Source organism: Suncus etruscus, chromosome 15, assembly GCF_024139225.1.
Source record: "Suncus etruscus isolate mSunEtr1 chromosome 15, mSunEtr1.pri.cur, whole genome shotgun sequence".
Lineage (NCBI taxonomy): Eukaryota > Metazoa > Chordata > Mammalia > Eulipotyphla > Soricidae > Suncus > Suncus etruscus.
Genome location: NC_064862.1, coordinates 56,561,624 through 56,586,223, shown reverse-complemented (window position 1 = coordinate 56,586,223; position 24,600 = coordinate 56,561,624). Strand labels below are relative to the sequence as shown.

General features: G+C 46.4%; 1 protein-coding gene and 1 non-coding gene across 3 annotated transcripts in view; both read right to left on the bottom strand.

Moving 5' to 3' along the window:
• Positions 1-24,600, bottom strand: part of IQCK (IQ motif containing K) — a 95,237-nt gene that overhangs the window by 37,730 nt on the left and 32,907 nt on the right. For both annotated transcript variants that reach the window (XM_049789211.1, XM_049789212.1), the window contains exons 5-7: positions 18,238-18,290; positions 18,030-18,107; positions 2,297-2,381 (exon numbers count right to left, since the gene is read on the bottom strand). In XM_049789211.1, coding sequence (XP_049645168.1) covers positions 2,297-2,381; positions 18,030-18,107; positions 18,238-18,290 — 216 coding nt within the window. The remainder of the gene's footprint in view (positions 1-2,296; positions 2,382-18,029; positions 18,108-18,237; positions 18,291-24,600) is intronic.
• LOC126031748 (U6 spliceosomal RNA) lies at positions 24,089-24,190 on the bottom strand. Its single transcript, XR_007503578.1, has one exon. It is a non-coding gene; the product is annotated as a U6 spliceosomal RNA (small nuclear RNA).

The window sequence follows — 24,600 nt, the reverse complement described above, 5'->3', positions numbered from 1 at the left end:
CCTCTTCTCCAAGATAATTTCATACACGGGATAGTTTTTTTCCTAGTGACCACTGAGAATATTCCTCCCAACCCACCTCTGCCCTTAGTGTTCCTCAGCTAACTTTATTACACAATAACTATTGGGATCTTTTCCTCTGAACCTTCATCCAGGCAACACCCAGATCCTCTCTCCAAGAGCAAACTTTCCGAAGAGATGATGCAGGTACTACCCCTACTGCTCACCTATGCACCACCCCACCTCTTTTCATCTGGCTGTTTTCAGGTAGCTGCCTTTGCTTGGTGTGATGAGCCCAAAGGGGTTGTCTTACACTCTTGGTTTTTTGGCTGTGCCTCTAACACAGTTCACCCATGAGTATAGGGATGGGGAGAAAAGCAGGTTCCGCCTGGGAAAATGGGGCAGAAAACTGCCAACAGCCCCTTTCATTGTGTCAGAGAAGTCACAGTCCACACCAGGCTTCTGAGGGAGGGTTGCTTTGAAACAATAGTATGGCGCTTTTGAAAGAAATCAACTCCAAAGGCGCTATTTCAACATATGTGGCTCTTAACGTTTCAGTAAAAGGAACAGGAAAAAAAAGAAAAGAAAAGAAAAGAAAAGCACTGACAGTAGAGCCAGTAAGTGTTAAGTCTGGAAGGACACCAAGCAAGCACCAAGATGGAACTCAGGTGTACAAGGTGGTCTCCAGAGCTGAAGAGCAGGCTTCGTGATGGATCTCAAGGCTATGTGATGGATCTCAAGGCTATGTGAACAGACTCTGACCTTCAAATGGGCAAGACCCTTGTCTGGCTTTTAGCCTTGACTCTGGCCCATGATTTTTAGGAATGCGCCAGGGAACAATAGGAGGATAAGCCCACTCCATATCATGGACAAACCTGTTATTGATTCAATGATCCTCCCTCATCTGGATGGGCTGCTGTTTGCTGGGAGCTGATCTCCCTCACACTGACTCCAGAGCATCACCCAAACTCTGCAACAATTCCCTATCCAGCATCCGTGAATAGGCTTCCCGTTGAGGCTAAATCTCAAATGGTTCTTGGGCCAGAACAATAGTATAGTGGGGAGGGTGTTTGCCTTGCATACTGTAGACCCAGGTTCAATCACCAATATCCCATATAGTCCCCTAAGCCTGTCAGGAGTAATTTCTGAGCTCAGAGCCAGCCTAAGCGCTGATGGGTGTGGCCTTAACCCCCCAAAACGAAAACAAAACAAAACAAGTCTGGTCATGCCTGACTCTCAGACATAAATAGAGCCTTGCTACCACTGAGAAGGGGGGAAATCTGGAAGCTTCTAACCACCAAATAATCAGAGAGCAATGCATTCTCTCAGCACCAGACAAATGATCGCATATATTGAGGGATTATGTGGCTATTCTGGGTTAGATCTCTGGCTTCCCATATGGTCCTTCAAGCCCCAATAGATATGATCTCTGGGCACAGGGCCTGGAAAAAGTCCTGAACATCACTGACTGTGACTCAAAATCAAAAAGACACATTTTAAAAGAAAAGGCTCATTTTCTCTCTAGGTTGAGTGCTTCTATATATTGTTTGTTCTATGAACTAAGTCATGCGAACTCTACAAAGCTTCACCTAAGTGCAACACCTCACTTTGGGTTCAAAGAGGTACCAGTAATATGAGCACTTCACGTCCCTTTGTCCAATTTTTTTTTTTTGTTTTGTTTTGGTTTTTGGGCCACAACCAGCAGTGCTCAGGGGTTACTCCTGGCTATCTGCTCAGAAATGCTCCTGGCAGGCACAGGGGACCATATAGTGCGCCAGAATTCGAACCAACCACCTTAGGTCCTGGATCAGCTGCTTGCAAGGCAAACACTGCTGTGCTATCTCTCTGGCCCCCCTTTGTCCAATTTTTATTTCCTAAAGTGAGCACACATTGTTCTTGAAATGTTTTTTTTCCACCGAAATGTTCTATTTGAGTCAGTCACACCCTACCTTCAAAAAGTCAGTGGTTTAGGGCTCGAGAGATAGCACAGCAGTAGGGCATTTGCCTTGCGTATGGCCATCCCAGGATGAACCTGGGTTTGATCCCCAGCATCCCATATGTCCCCTGAGCCTACTGGGAGAGATTTCTGAGTGCTGCTGGGTATGGCCTAACAACAAACAAGTCAGAGGTTTCTTTGCACAACAATTGCAAAATTAAGTTTTCAAAAAAATCCTCAGTCACCCTCGGAGACCTATTTGGACAGAGAGGCCCATTGTTTCTGATGCCTGGTGCTGGCCACGATAACTGGGGTTTGCAATGCACTCCCCTGGCTCCTTGTGGTGTGGAACCATGCACTCACCAGGTAGCCTCTCCAGAAGGCCTGAATGATGACCGCTGCCTCCTCTTCTGACAGCAGCAGGGACAGTGAGATGGGAGGCCGGGGGCTGGAAGGCAAGATCAGGTTCAGATGTTTCAAAAGACAAGGGACATGTTCCTTCAGCCCCAGCTAACTTGGTGGCCCCCAGGGAAGTGTCTTATCCACCCTGGTTCCATGAAATCAGCTATGGCATTCCTGGAAGAAAAGTTTACACACTAGGGTCACTTCAAAAAAAATCTTAAATATTTAGACCTGAAGGTTTTATTTTTCTTTTTAATCCTCCCCATTTTTTCATCACTGCTCATTTGCTCTCTAAAGAAGTGTCCAGGTGGGCCCGGAGAGATAGCATAGCGGTGTTTGCCTTGCAAGCAGCCGATCCAGGACCAAAGGTGGTTGGTTCGAATCCCGGTGTCCCATATGGTCCCCCATGCCTGCCAAGAGCTATTTCTGAGCAGACAGCCAGGAGTAACTCCTGAGCACCGCCGGGTGTGCCCCCCCCCCCAAAAAAAAAAGAAGTGTCCAGGTGGCCAAAGCTATGAGTTAGTTCCAGAGCAAATTGCATGTTACTGACAGACGGTTCTATAGGCAAGAAAGCAAGAATGTGTGTGCTAGGGCATACATATTTTGTTTTGTTTTTGTCCATACCCACAGATGAGGGCTTACTTCTGGCTGTGCTCAGGGATCACTCCAAGTGATCCAAGTGAGGTTTAGTGACCATACTGGGGTGTTGGGAATTGAACCTGTCAGATGCAATTCAAAAAAAACTTTCTTTTTTTTTTGTTTGTTTGTTTGTTTGGGCCACACCCGTTTAATGCTCAGGGGTTACTCCTGGCTAAACGCTCAGAAATCGCCCCTGGCTTGTGGGGACCATATGGGACTCGGGGGGGATCGAACCACGGTCTGTTCCTTGGCTAGCGCTTGCAAGGCAGACACCTTACCTCTAACGCCACCTCACAGCCCCCCCCCCAAAAAAAAAACCTTTCTAATCACTGAACTAGGCCCAGAAGGGACATTTTCATGTGGATGGGCTCTTTCTAGGATTTTCCATAGAAAGAAAACGAAGGAACTTACTATCTTTCCTAAAAGCAAAATACTGAAATTTGCATGACTGATGGATCTCAGGAAATCAGATGCAGTCCTGGGGACCAAACCAGGTTGGTCAGATGCAAGGCAAGTAAGTTCCTTATGTACTATACTATCTCTGAGGCCCAATAGTTTTAAAGTAGCGCTAAAAAACCATTATTATTTGTCACCTTTATTTATTTTTGGTTGTTTGGGGGTCACACCTACTGATGCTCCATGATTACTCCTTGCTCTGTGTTTAGGGGTGACCCCTGTCGTTTTCCAAGGAGGGGGGACATTTGTGGTACTGGACATCAAACTTGGATCTGCAGCACTCAAAGCAGAAGCCTCACCCATTGTACTGTGTCTGGCCAAAATAATTATAAGGTCTAGCTCTGCTGCCACATCCAATTAAGAAACAGGTCGTGTCCATGGCTATTGTCTACACCTGGACTTGTAGGACTGCCCAGATCCAGATCCCAGAAGGCTCTTTCAGAGTCTGGTGATATTCTTCCTCACTGACACCACATTTAAGTGCTTTCTCCCCAGTCCATTCTCTTGCAAGTTTACTGCTAACAGGATCTTTTGATTTGGGGGCCATACCTAATGGTGCTTAGAGTTTATCCCTGGTGGGGTACCAGGAACCTTATAGGATGCTGAAGATCACACCTGGGCCAGCTGAATGCAAGGTAAGCGCCCTCCTGCTGTTATTTTCTACTGCTATGGCAACCACTCATAGGGACAGAAGCTATGCAGTGGCCCCAGGGATCAAACCTGGCTGGGCCAAGCACCTTCCTCCAACTTGGCATCACAAACATCAACCACCACCACAACCACCCACACACACACACCCACCATTTCCCTCTGGATTTGTCCGGTGGTTCTGCTTAGCTGGCTCCGGTCTCTTGCGGACTGTGCTTTTCTGGGCAGGAAGGAATTTTGCTGGCAGCCTGCCCCAGGGTGCACGGGTTCCCTCCCTGCAGATGTGCCACCACCCCAGGCCCTGCCCAGCCATCTCAGCTGGCATTACAGGAGGGGCCTGGCTGCTGTCAGGAGCCTGAGCCAAAGAGGACAGCAGGGAAACACTGACCACCACACTGAGGGAGCTGCTGAGAGTTGGGGTGGGGCAGGTGAGGGGCCGACACCTCTTTCTCCCAGTTCTTCTCTTCTATGCTCAGAGATGTGGAACAATGTTCTGTGATTAGACCGAAGCCACATGGGGCTCTGGCTCATTGTTCTCTCAAGTCCTTGGCCTAGAAATCAAATGTGTCTATTCAGCCAGAGCCCAAGGCCAGGCGGATGCAGGGCTGGGCTGTCCTCACTCCTCTGTCTACACATGGGGGCTGAGTCCCCAAGAGGGTGCAGGGTTGGTGAGTTCATCCGAGTCTCATGATACCCATCACGAGACCGTCAGCTTTCTAGAACCAAGAAACTGAGGAAGATATAGTGAACTGACTGGTTCAAAGTCGTTGCCTTTCTTGCTGGGGGGATATTTAGGAGAGTCATAAGGGACATAAGATGAGGAGGACAAGACTCCAGGGTCTCCTGTGAGCCACAGTTCAATAAAGAAAAACACAATCATTTGCCAGGAGGAAAAATAAGCGTGTGGAGAATCATAGTGCTAGAAAAATTCCTTCCTCTGTCACCTTCTAGGCTCACAGGTGTGTGAGTCTGTTGTCCGCAGGAAAGCTGATGTTACATGGTCTCCTCTGTGGGTGAGATGGGCCAGAGAGTTCTCACGCCTCCTTCCTGCTCCCCCTGATCTGCCCACTTTCTGGGGACACTTCCCTTCTGGCATCCCTAGTCCTCAGCATAACAAGGAGATCCACAGTTCTCCCATCTTGAGACTCAAAGCTGTCACCCTGACCTCCTCCCACAACGATATCGCCACGGACATCCTAGAGTGAAAGGAGACTGCTGAGGGCAGGAACAGGAAGGTAAGGCCATGTCAGAGGCACCCCTGCTTCTGGGGCTAAGGTGAGGGGCTGCCCAGTCCCCAAACCAACAAGTGGGGAGAAGTCTGGGTAAATTAGGCCAGATGGGTAAGACCTAAGGCCAGAGAGAGCTCTTCTGGGAAAGAGGATTCTGGGGTTATCCCAGTTTCTGGAAGCAGAGCAGCTGGCTTTGAAGGAGGAACATGTGTGATACAGGGCATGGGTGATCTTGTCCGTCTCTGAGACAACCACAGCCTGGCAAGAACTTCTATGGGGCGACCCCGGAGCACAAGGGTCTGTGGGCTCCCACTCACAAAAGCCGTCTCTGAGCCCGCTGGCAGCAGCTGCTTCACTGATTGTGTTGGTCTGACACCTGTCTCTGTTTGGTCCTGGGATGCGAATCACAGATACTTTTCTTCTTCTTAACAAGCCCCCAAATATCTGCTGCTTGCAACTGAGAATTGAGGTACTTTAAGCCCCACAGCAGCCTAAATGTAGGCAAGATCACCAGCCCTCAGGTGCATGAGGGAGGAGCAAGGCTCAGAGATGTAATGAGATGATAGGAACAGGGGCCAAAGTGCTAAACAGCATCTCCAATGTCCACACTGAGTCAGGATGACAGAAGCCAAGTCAGTGGATGGAATTAAACTAAGGAGTTGAGATCATCTGAGGGTCTCTAAGGGGCCTGATGGTCACAGTGTCCTGAGGAGCGGTAGGTATGAGACAACATCACCATAAAGGAGCTGTGAAACTGGAACTGGACCCCACCAAACATCAAAAGGCTAGCTCCAAGTGAGTGAAAGACCTAAAGATTAGACAAAAATAAAATTCACTCAGGAACACATCCGCAGAACTCTCCAGGACACGGATCTCAGAGTTTTCCTCACTGATGACTCCATTGGCAAAGACAACAGAAAAACAAAAATAAACAAGTGGGATAATTGCAAATTAAAAAAAATTGGGGGGGGGAGAGATAGCATGCCTTGCATGCAGAAGGACAGTGGTTCGAATCCTGCCATCTCATATGGTCCGTCTGTCAGGAGCGATTTCTGAGCATAGAGCCAGGAGTAACCCCTGAACGCTGCAGGGTGTGACCCAAAATAAACAAACAAAAAAAAATTAGGGGACCCGGAGGTATAACACAGCTGGTAAGAAAAGCATCTTATACAGCAGACATGTGTTTGATCACTGGCACCCCATGTGGTCCTCTAAGCCCTGTTAGGAGTGATTCCTGAGCACAGAGCAAAACTCTGAGCATTGCCAGGTGTGGCCCCCCCAAAAAACCCAAACAATAAGGATTAGATCAATAGTACAGTGCTAGGGTGTTTGTCTTGCACACGGCTTACCCAAGTTCGTCCCTATTATCCCATATGGTCTTCCAGAGCCTACCAAGAGTAATTCCTTCCTTCCTTCCTTCCTTCCTTCTTCCTTCCCCGTTTCTTTCCTTCCTTCTTCCTTCCCCCCTCTCTTTCTTTCCTTCCTTCGTTCCTTCCTTCCTTCCTCCCTCCCTTCTCTCTCTCTCTCTTTCTTTCTTTCTTTCTTTCTTTCTTTCTTTCTTTCTTTCTTTCTTTCTTTCTTTCTTTCTCTCTTTTTTCTCTTCCTTCTTCCCTTCCTCCCTTCCTCCCTTCCTTCCTTCCTCCCTTCCTCCCTCCCTTCCTCCCTCCCTCCCTTCCTCCCTTCCTCCTTCCTTCCTTCCTTCCTTCCTTCCTTCCTTCCTTCCTTCCTTCCTTCCTTCCTTCCTTCCTTCCTTTTCTTTCTTTCTTCTTTCTTTCGCCACACCTGGTGACGCTCAGGGGTTACTCCTGGCTATTCACTCAGAAATCACTCCTGGCTTGGGGAACCGTATGTGACCCTGAGGGATCAAACCACAGTCAGTCCTAGGTTAGTGCATGCAAGGCAAACACCCTACTGCTTGTGCCACTGCTCCAGCCTCCAGGAGTAATTTCTGAGTGCAGAGCTAGGAGTAACCTCTGAGCACGGCTGAGTGTAGCCCAAAAGCAAAACAAAAACAAAATAGAAACAATAATAGATTTTAGATGGTGAAAGAAACTTGAGCTAAAAAATAAATGTTACTAAGAAAAATATTTGTTCACTACAGCAGATAAAAAGCACAAGGAAAGCATTTACAAAGCTCAACCTCAAGATATCCAACTAAGTATCAAAAAGTGGGGAGAGGAGATGAATAGATGGCCCAGTAAATACATGTCTACCTCACAGCAGTGAGAAGGCAAATGTCAGAAAGCCTGAAAGCAGTCAAAGCTGATGGGATGTAATGGGAACAGACCCTCAAACATGGTGGAAAGGTTTCCTTGTTCTGTTTCTAAGGAGACTCATCTGAGAGGAATAGAGCTTCCTTCTGACCACAGCAGCACCCTCAACATCTATCTCCAACACGAATACATCAATTTGAAAAGATGTCTGCACACCTCGTGTTCACCGAAGTGCTCAGGGCAATTAGCCAGAGGATGGAAACAGGCCCTGTGCCGACGAGACAAGAACGGATAAAGAAGTTGTAGTCTATAGACCTGATGGAATACTCTGCAGCTTTAAGAAAAGATTAAATTGCTGCCAATTGCTACAAGTTGGATGGAAGATATCATGTTAAATGATATACAGCAAAAAGGACAGTAACCAGTGATCTCATTCATCTGTGGTACACAGAGAAGCAAACAAAGAAATAGACTGGACTATGTGCTGCCAAACTTTTGGCTTCCTCAGGCCGATCACCAGGCCCTGGAGGGGGAAAGATACAGAAGGGACAGTGCTGGAGGATCTAAAGCACTCAGGCACTGGTGAGGTGCTTTAACTGTGCACAGCAAAATGGTGGATGGAATCACTCCCAGCACCATGTCACCTGAGCTATCAAAGCAATTAAAATAACAACAACAAAAGCAAATGTGCTGACAGAAGCAAGAGGGCAGAACAAGAAGAATTGTAAGCCTGGGCCCCCAATACACCTGCTTCACAGAATAAACCCTAATATTCCTCCTCCCAGGATGCACCTGGGCCCCCAGAAACTGGAAAAGGCAAGGAGTGAATAAAATGTTCCAAAAGGGGAAATCCCACGTATATAAACAAGCTCTTATCTACTAGGGATAAGAACTCATGCTTATTTACAATACAGGGGAATCTCCCACCTTGAAAATATGTCATGTGGATCCATCTTAGACTCCAGAAGATTAGACATCGACCTCCAGACTTGAATCCTGAACCCCAGACATAGAATCAACACAGTTATTCACAACATCTACAGAAACTAAAGCCCATCTGGGACATCCTGAATACTACTCAAACTCCAACATGTGCGAGTTCTAATATGATATCCTGATAAATTGGGAACAAATGGACATAAGAACAGGTTATCCTACCTTACCAACTAATGATAAAACAAAATCAGTAGACTTACCACATTATGGGTCATGCAAAAGCCAAGAACGTGATCTACAGATGACCGGCTGATAGAACCATGACCGGGCAGTATGTATTCTGGGACCAACAAGAAAGCCCTCGTCTAGGGTTTGGTCTACATCCTGCACAACCATCATGACCTCAAATTCCAGAGTCCTGACTGAGGCAATTGCAACTGAACGGGTCTTCTGGAAACATAACGAAAGACAATATTCCAAGGCCCCATCCGAGTTTCAGAACAAGGGCCAAGACCACTAACCACAGAAGACAGATTAAAATGACATCGAGGAAACAGAACTTCTAAAATCACAAAGAAAGTCTTCATCATAAGTTCCACTCCTTGACCTGTGCACAGACTGAGACCTCTAGAGTTAGAGGTCTGTTTTTATCATCCAGATCGGAGTAGAAGTCTTCCATGCGGCACAAAAACACCAAGGGGAGAGCAAATGAACGTGAAAGGAGTCTATAGATAATTCCATGACAATATATTCCAAGGGCAAAGAAACCCTGTATCTCTTAGGCCAAGGAATTCCCGTTTCAGATGACCCCAATATTTACTGTGCCTATGCGGGGGAGAAGGGGGAGACAAAAACACTAAATAATCCTTTTTTTTTTTTATCTAGTTTTTGTCGATTTTTTTGTTTTGGGGTAGATATTGAAGTAGTTGTTCATTTTTTTATTTATATATTTACTTTTTCTTTCTTCTTTTCTTCCTCTTTGCGCCTTGTCATATTTCCTATCTCACGACCATGGCAACTATGTGGTGCATATTTTTATTGCTGCTCACTGGATATCTTATTTGATTCCTCTTTTTGAACTGATGTGGAGTTTCACCTTCTTCTTTTCCCCTTCGTCCCTCAAACCAAGGATGAGAGCCTCTAGAATGACTCTGCTCATAGTTGGCGTAGTCGATCTTTACCCCATTATATTACTTTTCTCTTCCTCAAACAAAACCACATAACTTGAACTTTCTAGTCCTGATTCCCAATTAGAGGGGGCAGTAATGGAGGCACCAAGACCAAACAGTTATAAGACCACTAAGTAATAAACTAGACACAAAAGGGACCACGCATTCTAGCAGCCCCTGGGGGGAGAGTGGAGCATATGGAAGGCAGGATGGGAGCAGATGTGGGAGGACAATTCAGTGATGGAAATTCCCCTGATTCAATGTAAATATGTACCTGGAATATTACTGTGAATGATATGTAAGCCACTATAATTAAAATAAAAATTATATTAAAAAATGTTCCCCTTGATCTTCAGGAGAAACCAGTCACCCAACACTTTAACATGATCCCAGGGAAAAGTGATTCTGGGACTTTGAACCTCCAGAATCGTAAGAAAAATCCATTTTCCAGCCATCAGTTCTGTGGGCCTTTTCAGGCAGTCACAGGAAGCTATGGCAGCAAGGGACAAATAAACAGCAGCACCAAGATTGGAACCAAGATGTCTCCTTGTGCCCTTCATGGGCTCCCTGAGCACCTTCTCCAGGGGACCCCTTAAAGCCCCCGGAGGGAGAAAAGACAGTCTCTGTGCTCAAAAGAGGTACCAGTAGCCCCACTACAGCCTTGGAGGAGGGAGTGAAGCATTCCAGCAGGGCCTGCTCAGAACCTCACTTTCCTCCTATTCTGGAGAGAAGACAAATGCTCAGAGAAAGAGCAAGAGAGCTCATGACCCTCCAGGGACTCTGAGGATCTCTGAAAATAGTGAGACATACAGACAGACAGACAGACAGACAGGCAGACAGACAGATAGATAGACAGAAACAGACAGCAGAGGATCTGTGCAGACTTTCCCTTCAGCAGAGTGAGAAGATGAATCTTCCGTTGTGCACCAGCCTCTTGAAGGCCACCACTGCAGACAAGCCCGGGTCTGGGTTGTTTCTCAGGTACAAACAACCACCCCCTCCCTGAGGGCACCTGTCCTCAAATGGCTCTGTGTTACTCTTGTTTGCTCACAGATTCCTTTTCCTGACATGAGAGTATCCTGGATTCATTTTCCTCCTTTTTTTTTTTTTTTAATTTGTGCAAGGGGAGAACTTAGCTGAAAAGACATTTCACCCAAAGCCACCTTTTCTTTTCTCTTCGAGAACAATCTTTGTGTCCTTGAAGGTCTCCACTTGACTGACGCTTTTTATGAGCCTTGTCCCATGGGACAGGGGACGAGATCAACCACAGAACATGCTTGTCCTTACAGCTGAGCTGGGGGCATTTTTTTTTTTCCACAAATGAATTCGACTAATTTTTCAGGGCAATCTGGTTATTGTCAAAGTGAAAGGCAAATCCACTCCTGTTCTTAATATGATAACAAATACTTTCTTTGCTTCTGATGGGCTGGCTGTATCAAGCCAGTAGAGTACAAAGGAGATTTTGCTGATTCATAACTAGGGGAACAGCCGGGAGATAAGATGTCACACAGCACTACTGAAAGGTGGGGGGAAAATACCTCTAAAGATTTAAATAGAGCATACAGTCGCTGACAGAACTGTTCCCACGAGTTGAAGGACTGGAGAGATAGTACAGGGATTAATGCACCTGTCTTGCATCTGCCGACCCAGGCATCGTAAAAAGATCCTTCCAAATACTGCCAAGAATGACCCCTGAGCCTAGGGCTAAAGGTGAGCCTTGAGCATCGTCCCAAGTGTGGCCTGACACTCCCAACAAGAAAAGAAATGTTCCCCAAAATGATCCTTCCCTGTCAGAGCTGTTAGTCCCGATCCTTTGCCTCTTGCCTTGTAGTTTTTCCTGGTCCATGCCCTACACAGATGTTACAGTCACTACTATATGGCTCAGTCACTGCTCTGCTGGCTTTGCCCCAACACTGAAGGACGGATGCATCCTCCTGCCTGGGTCCCAAAATGAGAAGCACCAAGGAGCAGAGACTCAACGACACTGTGCAATAAGAGGGAGACCCAGGTCTGGGTGGGAGGAGCTGGGATGGAGCTGGCAGGACAATGGAGAGTGTCAGGGATGAGGCCATGGGGGAGGACGAGCAGGCTGAGCTCTGCCCAAGGCTGGGGTGAACCACAGACTCCACAGTGGAAACAAAGAAAAGGAGGAGGGGAGGTCCTTGGGGGATCGTAACTAAGATGAGGCAGCATTCAATGTTATCACGCTATTTTGCTTTTTTGTTTGGTTTTGAGTTTTGGGCATCTCCTGGCTCTGCTCAGGGCTCACTCCTGGTTCTATGCTCAGGGCATACTCCTGCCTCTGAGCTTAAGGATCATTCCTGGCTCTGTGCTCAGAACATACTCCTGACTTTGCACTCAGGATTCACTCCTGGCAGTGCTCAGGGAACCATCTGGGATGCTGAGGATCAAATTCAAGTTTTCTGCATGCAAGGCAAATGCCTTCCCGCTGTAATGTCACTCCGGGCCCCAGGGCCATCCTTCATTCCCCTCTACCCTCCCAGGAGCTCCCTGCTCTGTGCACTGCTTTCTCTAGGTGATGGGGCGAGCATACTGCACAGGATTCTGTGAGTCTCATTTCTTTTTTTTTGTTTTGGTCACACCTGGCAGCACTCAGGGGTTATTCCTGGCTCTACGCTCAGAAATAGTTCCTAACAGGCACAGGGGACCATACGGGATGCCGGGATTCGAACCACCATCCTTCTGGATGCAAGGCAAACACCTTACCTCCATGCTATCTCTCCAGCCCCATCTCATTTCTTTTTTGATGGTACATTTGGGCATTGCTTGGAAAGGGAAAGAAGGCAGAAAATGTTAATGTGGGTGGGAGCTCCATGTTCTCAAGATTTCAACTGAGAAGTCAGACACTGATGCTTCCCAAGAAAGCCTGGGAGCAGCAGCATAAGTTAGCAACTATTTTACATGAACATATCTCAACAATGAACGGCTCAGAACCAAACACAATGCTTTTTTAGAGAAGCTTTCTATTTTTTTTTTATTTTTATTATTTTGCAGGGGAGGTGGGGGGGCATATACCTCATGATGCTTGGTACTTGCTCCTAGCTCTGTGCTCAGGATTGATCCCTGGTGTGGTTCTGGGATCATGCAGTGCTGGTAAGTAAGGCAGGTTAGCCACATCCAAGCAAGACAAGTACCTTACTCTTAGCATTAGCTTTCCAGCCTCAGAAGTTCTTTTTAAAAACTTCTTTAAAACTTTATATTGGGGCTGAAGAGATAGCACAGTAGTAAGGCATTTGCCTTGCACGCAGCCAACCTAGGATGGATGGTGGTTCAAATCCTGGCATCCCATATGGCCCCCGAGCCTGCCAGAGCGATTTCTGAGAGCAGAGCCAGGAGTAACTCCTGAGCGCTGCTGGGTGTGATGTGACCCAAAAACCAAATATATAAGCCAAAAACAAAAAACTTTATGTTTAGGGGCCAGAGAGACAGCACAGCGGTAGGGCATTTGCCTTCCCACTGGGCGTGACCCCAAAAACCAAAATCCACCCCCAAAAAAGATTTTATGTTTAAAGTTTTTTTTCAGAGACCAGTATTGGCAGCAAAAAAAAAAAATGTTTAGGTTTCAAGACAAAGTAGTAGTTTAGAGCACATTATCATAAACTTTATCATTTATCATTATCATTATCATATTGGTCATAGAGACATGAAATATTTTATTATAAATGAATCCCTGATGGCCAATCAACGAGAAGCACTCTGCTTTCAGAGTGGACCAAATACAGCCCAGGTTTAGAAGCAGAATAAAAAACAAGGTTTTCTGAGATTGTTCTCGATACATGGCTAGACTCAATGTTTAAAAAGAACAGAGAGGGCGGGCCCGGAGAGATAGCACAGCGGTGTTTGCCTTGCAAGCAGCCGATTCAGGACCAAAGGTGGTTGGTTTGAATCCCGGTGTCCCATATGGTCCCCTGTGCCTGCCAGGAGCTATTTCTGAGCAGACAGCCAGGAGTAACCCCTGAGCATCGCTGGGTGTGGCCCAAAAACCAAAAACCAAAAACCAAAACAAAAAAAAAAAAGAACAGAGAGGGGACAGAGCAATAATAAGAAGGAATCTGGCTTGCACACGGCCTACCTGGATTCAATTCTGGGCATCTCATAGGATCCCCTGAGCACTGCCAGGAGTGATCCCTGAGTGTAGAGCCCAGAGCATCACCAGGTGTGTTCCAATAATCACAAAATATATTTTTTAATTAAATTAAAAAATAAAAGAAAATGGGGCTGGAGTGATAGCACAGCGGTAAGACATTTGCCTTGCACGCGGCTGACCCAGAACAGACCTAGGTTCCATCCCCGGCATCCCATATGGTCTCCTGAGCTAGGAGTGATTTCTGAGTAACCCCTGACCATCACCAGGCCCCAAAACCAATAAATAAATAAATAGATAAATAAATAAATGGAACTGAGAATAACTGTTGTATTTTTATTTTTCCAGATTGAGAAAGTCACCAGGGGTCTATTCAATTTCCAGGCTAATTGATCTTTTATTGTGTTTCATTTTTTTTGGGGGGGGCACACCCGTTTGATGCTCAGGGGTTACTCCTGGCTAAGCACTCAGAAATTGCCCCTGGCTTGGGGGGGGACCATATGGGACACGGGGGGGGGGGGGGGGAATCAAACCGCAGTCCTTCCTTGGCTAGCGCTTGCAAGGCAGACACCTTACCTCTAGCGCCACCTCACCAGCCCCTTATTGTGTTTCTTATAGGATCAGGCATGTCTCACTGGATTCCCTGGGGCCTTGGCTTCCTGACTTTGTTCCTGCAGAGGGATGGTGTGAAAACATTCTCAAAGAAGAGATTAAACGTATTTTAATTTCTCTAAGTAGAGTCTCTTTTTTTCCACCTTTGGCTTGAAATAGTTGAGCACAACTTAAATACCTCCCTCCAACAGAGATCTTTCCAACCACCCTACAAAGAACTAGGCCCCCTCAATACCTATATAACGCTTGAGCTCCCCTCATTCCCACCCAGAGCTCTAACTTTCTTGCTTTAACAAATCAGCCACCTCCTTAGACTATAAGCTCCACCATGGCTGGGATTTGGGTGCTACTCTGTTTACTGCTTTATCTCAGCACCTACGGTGGAATTTAGCGCACAAGCTACTTGTGTGAATTAATCAATTATGGGTCATTATTAGGAAGCCTCAAAATGCATGAATGAGATGTTGTTGCATCAACATAGCAACAGAAGAACATACATCTCTGCATCTACCAAAGAAAGCTGGGACAGTGCAGCCATATTGATGTTAATTGCTGAGAAAATGAAGCAAGCACTTAATAAAGATAAGTTGTCCTCATCAGTGTCACTGCTGACATTAACAGAAAATGATTTCCATAAACCTTTACTACTAGTGGAGCTGAAGAGACCGTACAGGGATCAATGCATTTCCCTTGTATAGTACTATTCAATCCCTGGTACTGCATATGGTCCCAAGTAGCACCAGCTTGGTATAGAACCAAAAATCAGACAACTAGGATGTGAGCGATGAATCAATGCAGGGCTGGGCTTGAACCCCAGTACCACACAGAAGTCCCCAGCCCTGTCAGAAATGATCTCTAAGCATAAATCCAGGAGTAATCCCTTGTAAGATGACACCCAACTGGGGCTAGAGCGGTGAAGCAGGGCATAAGACTTCTACCTTGCGCATGCTAGCCCAGGACAAACCGCAGTTCGATCTCCTGGCATCCCACATAGTCCCCCAAGCCAGGAGCAATTTCTGAGCTCATAGCCAGGAGTAACCCCTGAGCATCACCAGTAGTGGCCCAAAAACCAAAAAAAAAAAAAAAAAAAAAAAGATGACACCCAACTGTAAAATCACCCCACAAGCCATGCCGTATCTCCAAGCACAAGTGAACAAGTCTGAATCAGGGTCACACAAGAAATAATTCAAACCAGGCTGAGGGTGAAACACTTTTTTTTTTTTGGTGGGGAGGGGCAAACCCGGTGATGCTCAGTGGTTACTCCTGGGTATGCATTCAGAAATTGCTCCTGGCTTGGGGGATCATATGGGACACCAGGGATTGAACCCAGGTCTGTCTTGGGTCAGCTGCGTACAAGGCAAATGTCCTACCATTGTGCTATCGTGCCGGCCCCAGAACTACCATTTTTATTGAGTATAGAGACCACTCCAAGGTCAGGCAGCTATCCTGAGCCTTGCCCGCCTAGGTTACATATAAGATAATCTTTGTTTTGGGTGAAACTAAGTTGTAAACAAACATACAAAAAACTAGGGGTAGGGGCCGGAGAGGTGGCACAGGCTGTAAGGCATCTGTCTTGCTCACACTAGCCTAGGACGGACCTCGGTTCGATCTCCTGGTGTCTCATATGGTCCCCCAAGCCCGGAGCAATTTCTGAGTGCAGAACCAGGAGTAACCCCTGAGCATCACCGGGTGTGGCCGGAAAAAAAAAAAAGGGATAAACTTTGTTTTAGTTATAACCCAACACCCAACTATCAACCCAAAATAAAAGCATTCCCCCATCTTTCTCTTTCTGTTAAATCTCTCTTTTGATAAGTAAAAGCCCACCTGGATCATTCTGTCCTGTCCTGTCCTGGTGGATTTGGTTTTGGAATAATAAAGAAAAGTCAGTTTAGGCTTGGCACTTGGAGATGAGAGACAACACCATGAGGTGTAGACTGGCTCCTGACTGGCTTGGTTTATTCATCTTTCACTGCCACCCTCCTTTTTCAACCCCTCTGCCAGGGGGTTAGAGATATGGTGCATGGGATGATCTCACAACTCATGTATTTTATTTTATAATCCCTGAGCACCCCCAAGAACAATAGGAAAGTCTACTACTACTTCATAGGATATATTCTAATTTACATAATTAAAGAGCAGTTAGACTCCAGGAAAACCATACTGATTACTTCTGGGAGAAGACTTAAGAATAATGGCCAGATGGGGCCAGAGAGATAGCATGGAGGTAAGATGTTTGTCTCGCATGCAGAAGGTTGGTGGTTCAAATCCCAGCATCTCGGGCCCGGAGATATAGCATGGAGGTAAGGCGTTTGCCTTTCATGCAGGAGGTCATCGGTTCAAATCCCGGTGTCCCATATGGTCCCCCGTGTCTGCCAGGAGCGATTTCTGAGCCTGGAGCCAGAAATAACCCCTGAGTACTGCCGGGTGTGACCCAAAAACCACAAAAAAAAAAAAAAAAAAAAAAAAATCCCAGCATCTCATATGGTCCCCTGAGCCTGCCAGGAGCGATTTCTTACCATAGAGCCAGGAATAACCCCTGAGCACTGCTGGGTGTGACCCAAAAATCAAAATAAATAAATAAATAAAGGCCAGAATTTCAACATGAACTTTTCTAATAGTTTATAGGTAGAATTCACAAATATATGGGCCGGCGAGGTAGCGCTAGAGGTAAGGTGTCTGCCTTGCAAGTGCTAACCAAGGAAGGACCGCGGTTCAATCCCCCGGCCTCCCATATGGTCCCCCCAAGCCAGGGGCAATTTCTGAGCCCTTATCCAGGAGTAACCCTTGAGCATCAAACGGGTATGGCCCGAAAAACCAAAAAAAAAAAAAAAAAAAAAAAAAGAAGAAAGAATTCACAAATATAAATAAGAATTGATGTTTATAAAAATATAGCCATAATTCCTGTTACATAATGACTTGGGGGCAGAATAGAGAAATGAATTAGTAAATTGTGTTTATATGTATATGTATGTGTGATGATGTGTATATATGTATGCATATGTGTGCATGTGTGTGAATATATGTGTGTGGTGTCAGATATACAACCCAGGGCCTCATGTGTGAGGCCCATGCTCTCTCAAGAGTCATTTTTCTGTCCCCCCAGCTGATATTTTTATTTTCTTTTTTTTGTTTTTGTTTTTGTTTTTGGGCCACACCCGGTGTTGCTCAGGGGTTACTCCTGGCTATCTGCTCAGAAATAGCTCCTGGCAGGCACGGGGGACCATATGGGACACTGGGATTCGAACCAACCACCTTTGGTCCTGGATCGGCTGCTTGCAAGGCAAACACCGCTGTGCTATCTCTTCGGGCCCTGATATTTTTATTTTCTATTTCATTTCTGAAATCATTCTTAATTCCAAGTGGATCTGATACTGAAAATAAGCAAATCTGGGGGCCAAAGCAAGAGTACAATTGTAGAGCATTTGCCTTACATGTGACCAACCTGGATTCCATCCCCAGAACTCCATATGGTCCCCTGAGCAACATGAGGAGTGATCCCTGAACAGAGTTAGATGTAAGCCCTGAGCAGATGTGAGTGTGGCAAACAACAACGGACACGGGTCGCAAAATATAACTAACCAGAAGTACGCATGGATGACATGAGGCCATGTTCTTTGTTCAGAAAGAATCATTCTCAACAGTCTTGTTTTTGGGAATGTATAATTCAGAAGTCTAAATGGTACTCACTGATCCTTCAGCCACTGCTCCACAAATGGGATGGAGAAGAATTCCAGGAAAGCCTCTTCAGCCCTCTTTGGATTTTGACTGGCCATGCATTTGATGGACAAGAAAACAAGAAGCAAGAATTTCAGTCAACAGCTGTGACTCTGTTTGCAAATTAACACTACAGAATCTCAGGGTTACTGAATACTGATGTAAAAAAAAAAGAACTTACTTGTATAACCACTGGGTCAGATAATCACAGGCAATGAATTTCGTCTTTTTCCTCTAAAGGGAGAAAGAGAATTAAATTGAAGTCTTTGCCCACAAGTCTAAGTAGGACACAGAGAAAGAGTCTAATTAATTGAGTTAGATGAGATATGGCTGAGTCTTTTAAAGATTCCTAAGGGCACAACAAACAAGAACTATTGCCAGGCAAAGAATTCTAAAGACTATTTCTCAAGTCAACTTTGCAAAAAGTGCATGCATGATCCGGAGCGATAGCACAGCAGCTGGGCGTTTGCCTTGCATGCAGCTAATCCAGGACGAACGATGGTTCAATTCCCGGTGTCCCATATGGTCCTCCAAGCCAGAAGTGATTTCTAAGTGCATAGCCAGGCGTAACCCCTGAGTGTCACTGGGTGTAGCCAAAAAATTAAAAAAAAGTACATGATCTTCTGGATACATTTCTGATTTTGAGCTAACATTGGTTTATGAGCATATTAGCTGTATGTTTGGGAGTCCAATGCTCCAATACAGGCGTATTATCAAAGTGCCAAGACTCTTCCACTATAATTTAAAGGACTCTTCATTCCACTCAGCCCACAACCTGACCTCAGCACACACTTCAGGAACCTCAGTTTAAGGTTTGTTTTCATTGAAGATTATTCCCTTGCAATATATTTTTTTTTTTTTTTGGTTTTTGGGCCACACCCAGCGTTGCTCAGGGGTTACTCCTGGCTATCTGCTCAGAAATAGCTCCTGGCAGGCACGGGGGACCATATGGGACACCGGGATTCGAACCAACCATCTTTGGTCCTGGATTGGCTGCTTGCAAGGCAAACGCCGCTGTGCTATCTCTCCGGGCCCTTGCAATATTTTTTATATCCCACATACAAGAGAGATCATTTAGTATCTGTCTGGCCTCCCTCTGACTTAATTATTAACCCTTACTCTTCAAAGTTCCACCTATGTTGTAACAAAAGGCAGGACTTGGGGGTTTAGGGGAGTTAGAGCAGTAGTACAGTGCATAGTACAGTGATTTTTTTGTTTGTTTGTTTTTGGGCCACACCCTGTGACGCTCAGGGGTTACTCCTGGCTATGCGCTCAGAAGTTGCTCCTGGCTTCTTGGGGGACCATATGGGACGCCGGGGGATCGAACCGCGGTCCGTCCTAGGCTAGCGCAGGCAAGGTAGGCACCTTACCTCCAGCGCCACCGCCCGGCCCCAGTACAGTGATTTTTGAGTGACTGATCCAGGTTTGATTTCCAGCATTCCATATACTGGGCATACCCACACATTGTTGGTGTAGCCCCAAAAACAACAATTAGAAAGGGCAATATTTTTCCTTTTCTTGTAGTTGAACAATATTCTTTTTTGGGGGGTAGGATTGGGTCATACCCAGCGGCACTCAGAGGTTTCTCCTCACTCTGAGCTCAGAAATCACTCCTGATAGGCACGAAGAACCATATGGGATGCTGGGATTCGAACCACGGTCCGTCCTACATCGGCTGCGTGCAAGGCAAACACCCTACTGCTGTGCTATCTCTCCAGCCCCTGAACAATATATTCTATTGTATATGTAGACCACATTTTTCTCTTTTCTTGGGGAATGGGGCACACCTGGTGTCATTCAGGGGTTACTCCTGGCACTACACTCAGGAATCATTCCTGTCTGTGCGCAGGGGACTAATGGGATGCTGGATATCGAGCCTGGTTGACACATGCAAGGTAAATGCCCAATGTATTAGACTCTTGCTCCATCCAAGACAGTTCTTAATGAGCAGTTCTCTATCTCATTCTTGCGAGATTATATTCTGTGCATCCCACCAGTGCATGGGGGTTGCTCTTTTTCTTCCCTACCAAGCAGTGCTGTGTTTTGACCTTTGTTCACAGGCACAGATGTTGACCATGAGAATGACAGAGCACACCATGCAGGGGATGACTGTATGCTTTGAGAATTGTCTCCCAAAGAGTTTATTGATCAGACCTTGGTTTCCAGTGATTAGCTCAGCTCAGTAACTCCCCAGGTCCACTCTAAATTTACAGAACACGACCTCAGAGCTGGGTGCCACAGACCAATGTGGACGTCAAGCACATGGCCACCTGGGCAGTCACTGACTTTGCCAACTGCCCTTCCGTCTCTCCCCTTCCTCCTTATTAACAGGAACCAGTTGGCACCCAGCCCAGGAAAAACCATTTCCCAGTCTCCTACACAAACAACTGACTACCACCAGCTTCCATCTGCCAGGTGAGACAGAACTGGCATGTCTCATAAACTTTGGAAATGGTTCTGCACCCCCTGCTTTCTCAAACTTCCTTTCAATCTTCTTTCAATCTGGAGCAGATGTGGGCCTAGATGTGGAGCCTTGCTGTGAAGCCATAAGGCCACGGCCATGTGCCGAGGCTGGCAGGATAAAGGGTGAGAGAGAAGCTGGGCCTCTAATAACTTCCTGGTGCCTATGCCCCAGTTTGGCTCCAGTCAGAGAGGGCTTCATTTGGGTTGACTACTGCTGTTTTTGCTACATGCAACTGAACACAGTTCCTGGGTGACAAGAGCACTTATCACAAGGGAGAGTCCTGAATACAAAGGTGGGGACAGTTATGCTGGGAAAGCACTGGGGTGCAGCGCCCATTATCCTGTCTCTGAGATCCACTGAGGATCCTCTGTGATCCAATCAGACCCACTGGCCCCTTCAAGAGTTTATTCTGGGAACTGGAAGATGTTACTGCTCTCCTCTGAAGGTCACAGAGATTACACACCCTGATATTTAAAGATTTGCTCCTTGAGAATTCAGGCAATACAGAATATGCAAAAAATCCTCAACTTCTGGGCCCCTTCAGGCCTCTACGCCTTCCACCTGGTTCTGGGTGTCAAGAGGCTAAATTTAGGGTACACATTAACTAGTTTCCTTCAGTCTCAAGCTGGGGGAGCCCATGGAAGGCACAGGCAGAAGATCCAAGACAAAGAACAGAGAAGGGCAGGATGCTATATGAGTCACATCCTTTCCTCCAAAGTAATATGTTGAGGTACCAACCCTCAGTACCTGAAAAAGCATTTGTTGGAAATAAGACAACACCAGGGCTGATGCGATAGTACATCAGAGAGGCACTTGCCTGGCATGTAGCCAACCCAGGTTTTGACCTTCAGCATCCCTTCTGGTCCTCTGAGCAAAGCCAGGGGTGATTCCTGAGTGCAGAGCCAGGGAAAAAGCCATGAACACTGCCAGGTATCATCCCAAAACAAAACCCAAAAAATATGTATCAGTTCATCTCAATTGGCTAAAGTCCAGCTACCCTCAGAGGCCAGAATGACTCCAATAAGAATGAGCCACCGTGGGGCTGGAGCAGTAGTGAAAACGGTAAGGCATCTGCCTTGCTGGCACTAGCCTAGGTGGACCACGGTTCATTCCCCCAGCGTCCCATATGGTCCCTCAAGACAGGAGCAATTTCTGAGTGCATAGCCAAGAGTAGCCCCTGAGCGTCACCGGTTGTGGCCCAAAAGCCAAAAAAAGAAAAGAATGAGCCACCGTGGGCCCTAGAGACAGGAAGACCATCAATGGCCAATTCCTTGTGACCTCATGCTAGACCCTGGATCCAGCTCTGCTGAAATCAAGCATCTCTCTCAGGGGCAATCATTGGATCCCCTGTGTGGATCATCCCTATATATTTCTTTAGTGGATTCAACCGGTTTTCGTGGGGCTGTTCACAACTTGTAGCACTATTTCTTTGCTCCCAATTGCTGGCTGCTGCCAGTGCTTCATACTTCCTTAAGTGGGGCTGACCATATTCACTCTGATCTGTGAGTGAATCCCCTTATCCCAGGCCCTCTCTCTTCCATTCTGTTCTTGTCCTCACCCAAACACCACCCCTAAGCCATGTTTGGGTGCCTAAGCCAAACAGGTGATTCCAGGAAGAATGAATGGATTCAACCATTCAACACTCTGGCATCAAAGCAAGGACAAACCGTCCAAGAACTCTTGAAATTTCCAAGTAGAAATGTCTATTCAATTCTGCATCACTTCCCTTTGCCTTCCTCTCATTAGCTTTATGAAAAGGCTGTCCCTCCCCCACCTCTTTTACTTGGAAAGAGCTATATAAGTTCACATATATTCGGAAAGATTGTGGCCAAATAGATTTGTCACTAAAAAAGAAAAGGATTGTTTCAGCTATTCCCCGAAAAAAACTGTACTGGCGCAGTTAATCAAAAAAGCATGCATGCATGTTGTGTGGGTGTTGCAGGAGATTGTTTACGCGTTGTGGAAGATGGTTGATAGTTTTTGATGACCTTGTACATAAAAGAATGGAATTCAGGGCCCGGAGAGATAGCACAGCGGCGTTTGCCTTGCAAGCAGCCGATCCAGGGCCAAAGGTGGTTGGTTCGAATCCCGGTGTCCCATATGGTCCCCCGTGCCTGCCAGGAGCTGTTTCTGAGCAGCCAGCCAGGAGTAACCCCTGAGCACCACCGGGTGTGACCCAAAAACCAAAAAAAAAAAAAAAAAAAAAAAAAAAAAAAAAAAAAAAGAATGGAATTCACTGCCCCGGGGAAGAAATAAAATCTCGCTCTTGCAAGACCAGGGTCTTCTAAGGCAGTCTCCAGACAGAGCGGTCTCTCTTTCCCTTGGAACTGTCTCTCACCAAAATAAGAAAATACTTGTACAACAATGCAAATATGTATCTAGCACGGATTGCCATATGCTAATTGAAACAATCCAGCGATTGAAGGCTGGCAGTGTCTTTCTCTGGCCCCTACAAAAGGCACTTTGTTCCCTTGGCATTTACTGTGTGTTTGTTCATTCGTTCGTGTGGTGGTCAAGATCCCTTCAACCAAGGGAATGTAGCTTGACTTACTCTATTAAAGAGACGTTGAAAATAGCCAAATGGCCTGCTGCATAAAGGTCACACAGACAGATGTAATCGCTTTGATGCAAAGAAATAAAATAGGAGAAATTGCTTTTGCCACTGTACTGAGCGAGTGGGGACGTGCCGTGCATACTCAGAAGCGCCAAACAGTGTGGACATTGTTTGGCTGTTGTTTGACTTAAAAATTTATCTGCCAGGGACCCAAAAGAGAGACGGGATTGCTGGTGAAAAACCGCAGTGAGGGGCGCAATCAGGGAGGAAGTCGTAGGGGAAACCAGCCCAGTGCAAGACTCTGAAAGAGTGGGGCCTAAGAAGAGAGAGAGATGGAACAACATGTTGTTCTCCACGCTCGCTCTCTGGAAACTGAGTCCCCCTCACTCTGATGTTCTCCATTTCTTCCCCTTCCAGGCTGCCTGTCTTTCTAGCCATGGAGCCTTTCAGCTTCCCAAGCCAGGCACACTGATTGGGGTGTTTCCCCCCTCTGCCAGGGGGACCACATAGCTCCAGATTATTGCTTGGAGTGGCAGCCTCTGAGTCCTGTCTCTGTCCTTTGTAGCCATGGCAGAAACTCAAGGCTGCAAGTAAAGGCTGTGGCATGGAAGCCACGATGTCTGTGCCAGACATGTCTTCATAAGGAACCTCCAGACCCCAGCCATAGCCCCAGTCCTGCCTCTCAGTCAGGCAGATATGGCTAAGGCTGACCCACAGAAAGCATAGAGCAGGACTTTTACTGGGAGGTTTGGACCACACCTGATGATGCTCTGGGCTTATTCCTAGCTCTGCACTCAGGAATCATTCTTTTGGGAGTGAATCACTCAGGAGACCCTTTGGGATGCCAGAGTTAGCCACATACAAGGTAAATACCCTCCCCACTGTACTATCTCTCCAGCCCCCTAAGCAGGGCTTTAACCAGACTTCAAACTACTTCTCTCAGCAAACTTCTTCGGGGGTTCATTCCCCTCCCTGCTGCCTACCCCACATCATGGTCTTAAAATTCTTTTTTTTTTAAATATGGAACGCTTCACGAATTTGCATGTCATCCTTCACAGGGGCCATGCTAATCTTCTCTGTATTGTTCCGATTTTAGTATATGTGCTGCCAAAGCAAGCAGTCTTAGAATTCTACTGGAGAAAACAAATGAGCTTTTTACAAGCAGCCTACTCCAGTTCAATCCCCAGCACTGCATTTGGTCCCCTAAGACTCATCAGGAATAATCTCCGAGCAAAATGCCAGGAGTTTAAGTTCTGACCATTGTGGATTGTAATCCAAACCACCACCATCCCCAAATCAGCATCTGAAAGATGTCAAAAATAGGCACTTGTGGGACTGGAGTGACAGTACAGCCGGGAGGGCATTTGTCTTGCAGGAGGCTGACCCAGGTTCCATCTCTGGCATCCCATAGAGTCCTCTGAGCACTAATAGGAGTCATTTCTGAGTGCAGAGACAAGAGTAGCTCCTGAGCATTGTTGGATATGAAACAAGCAATCAAAAATGGGCAAGTACTTGTAACAACATAT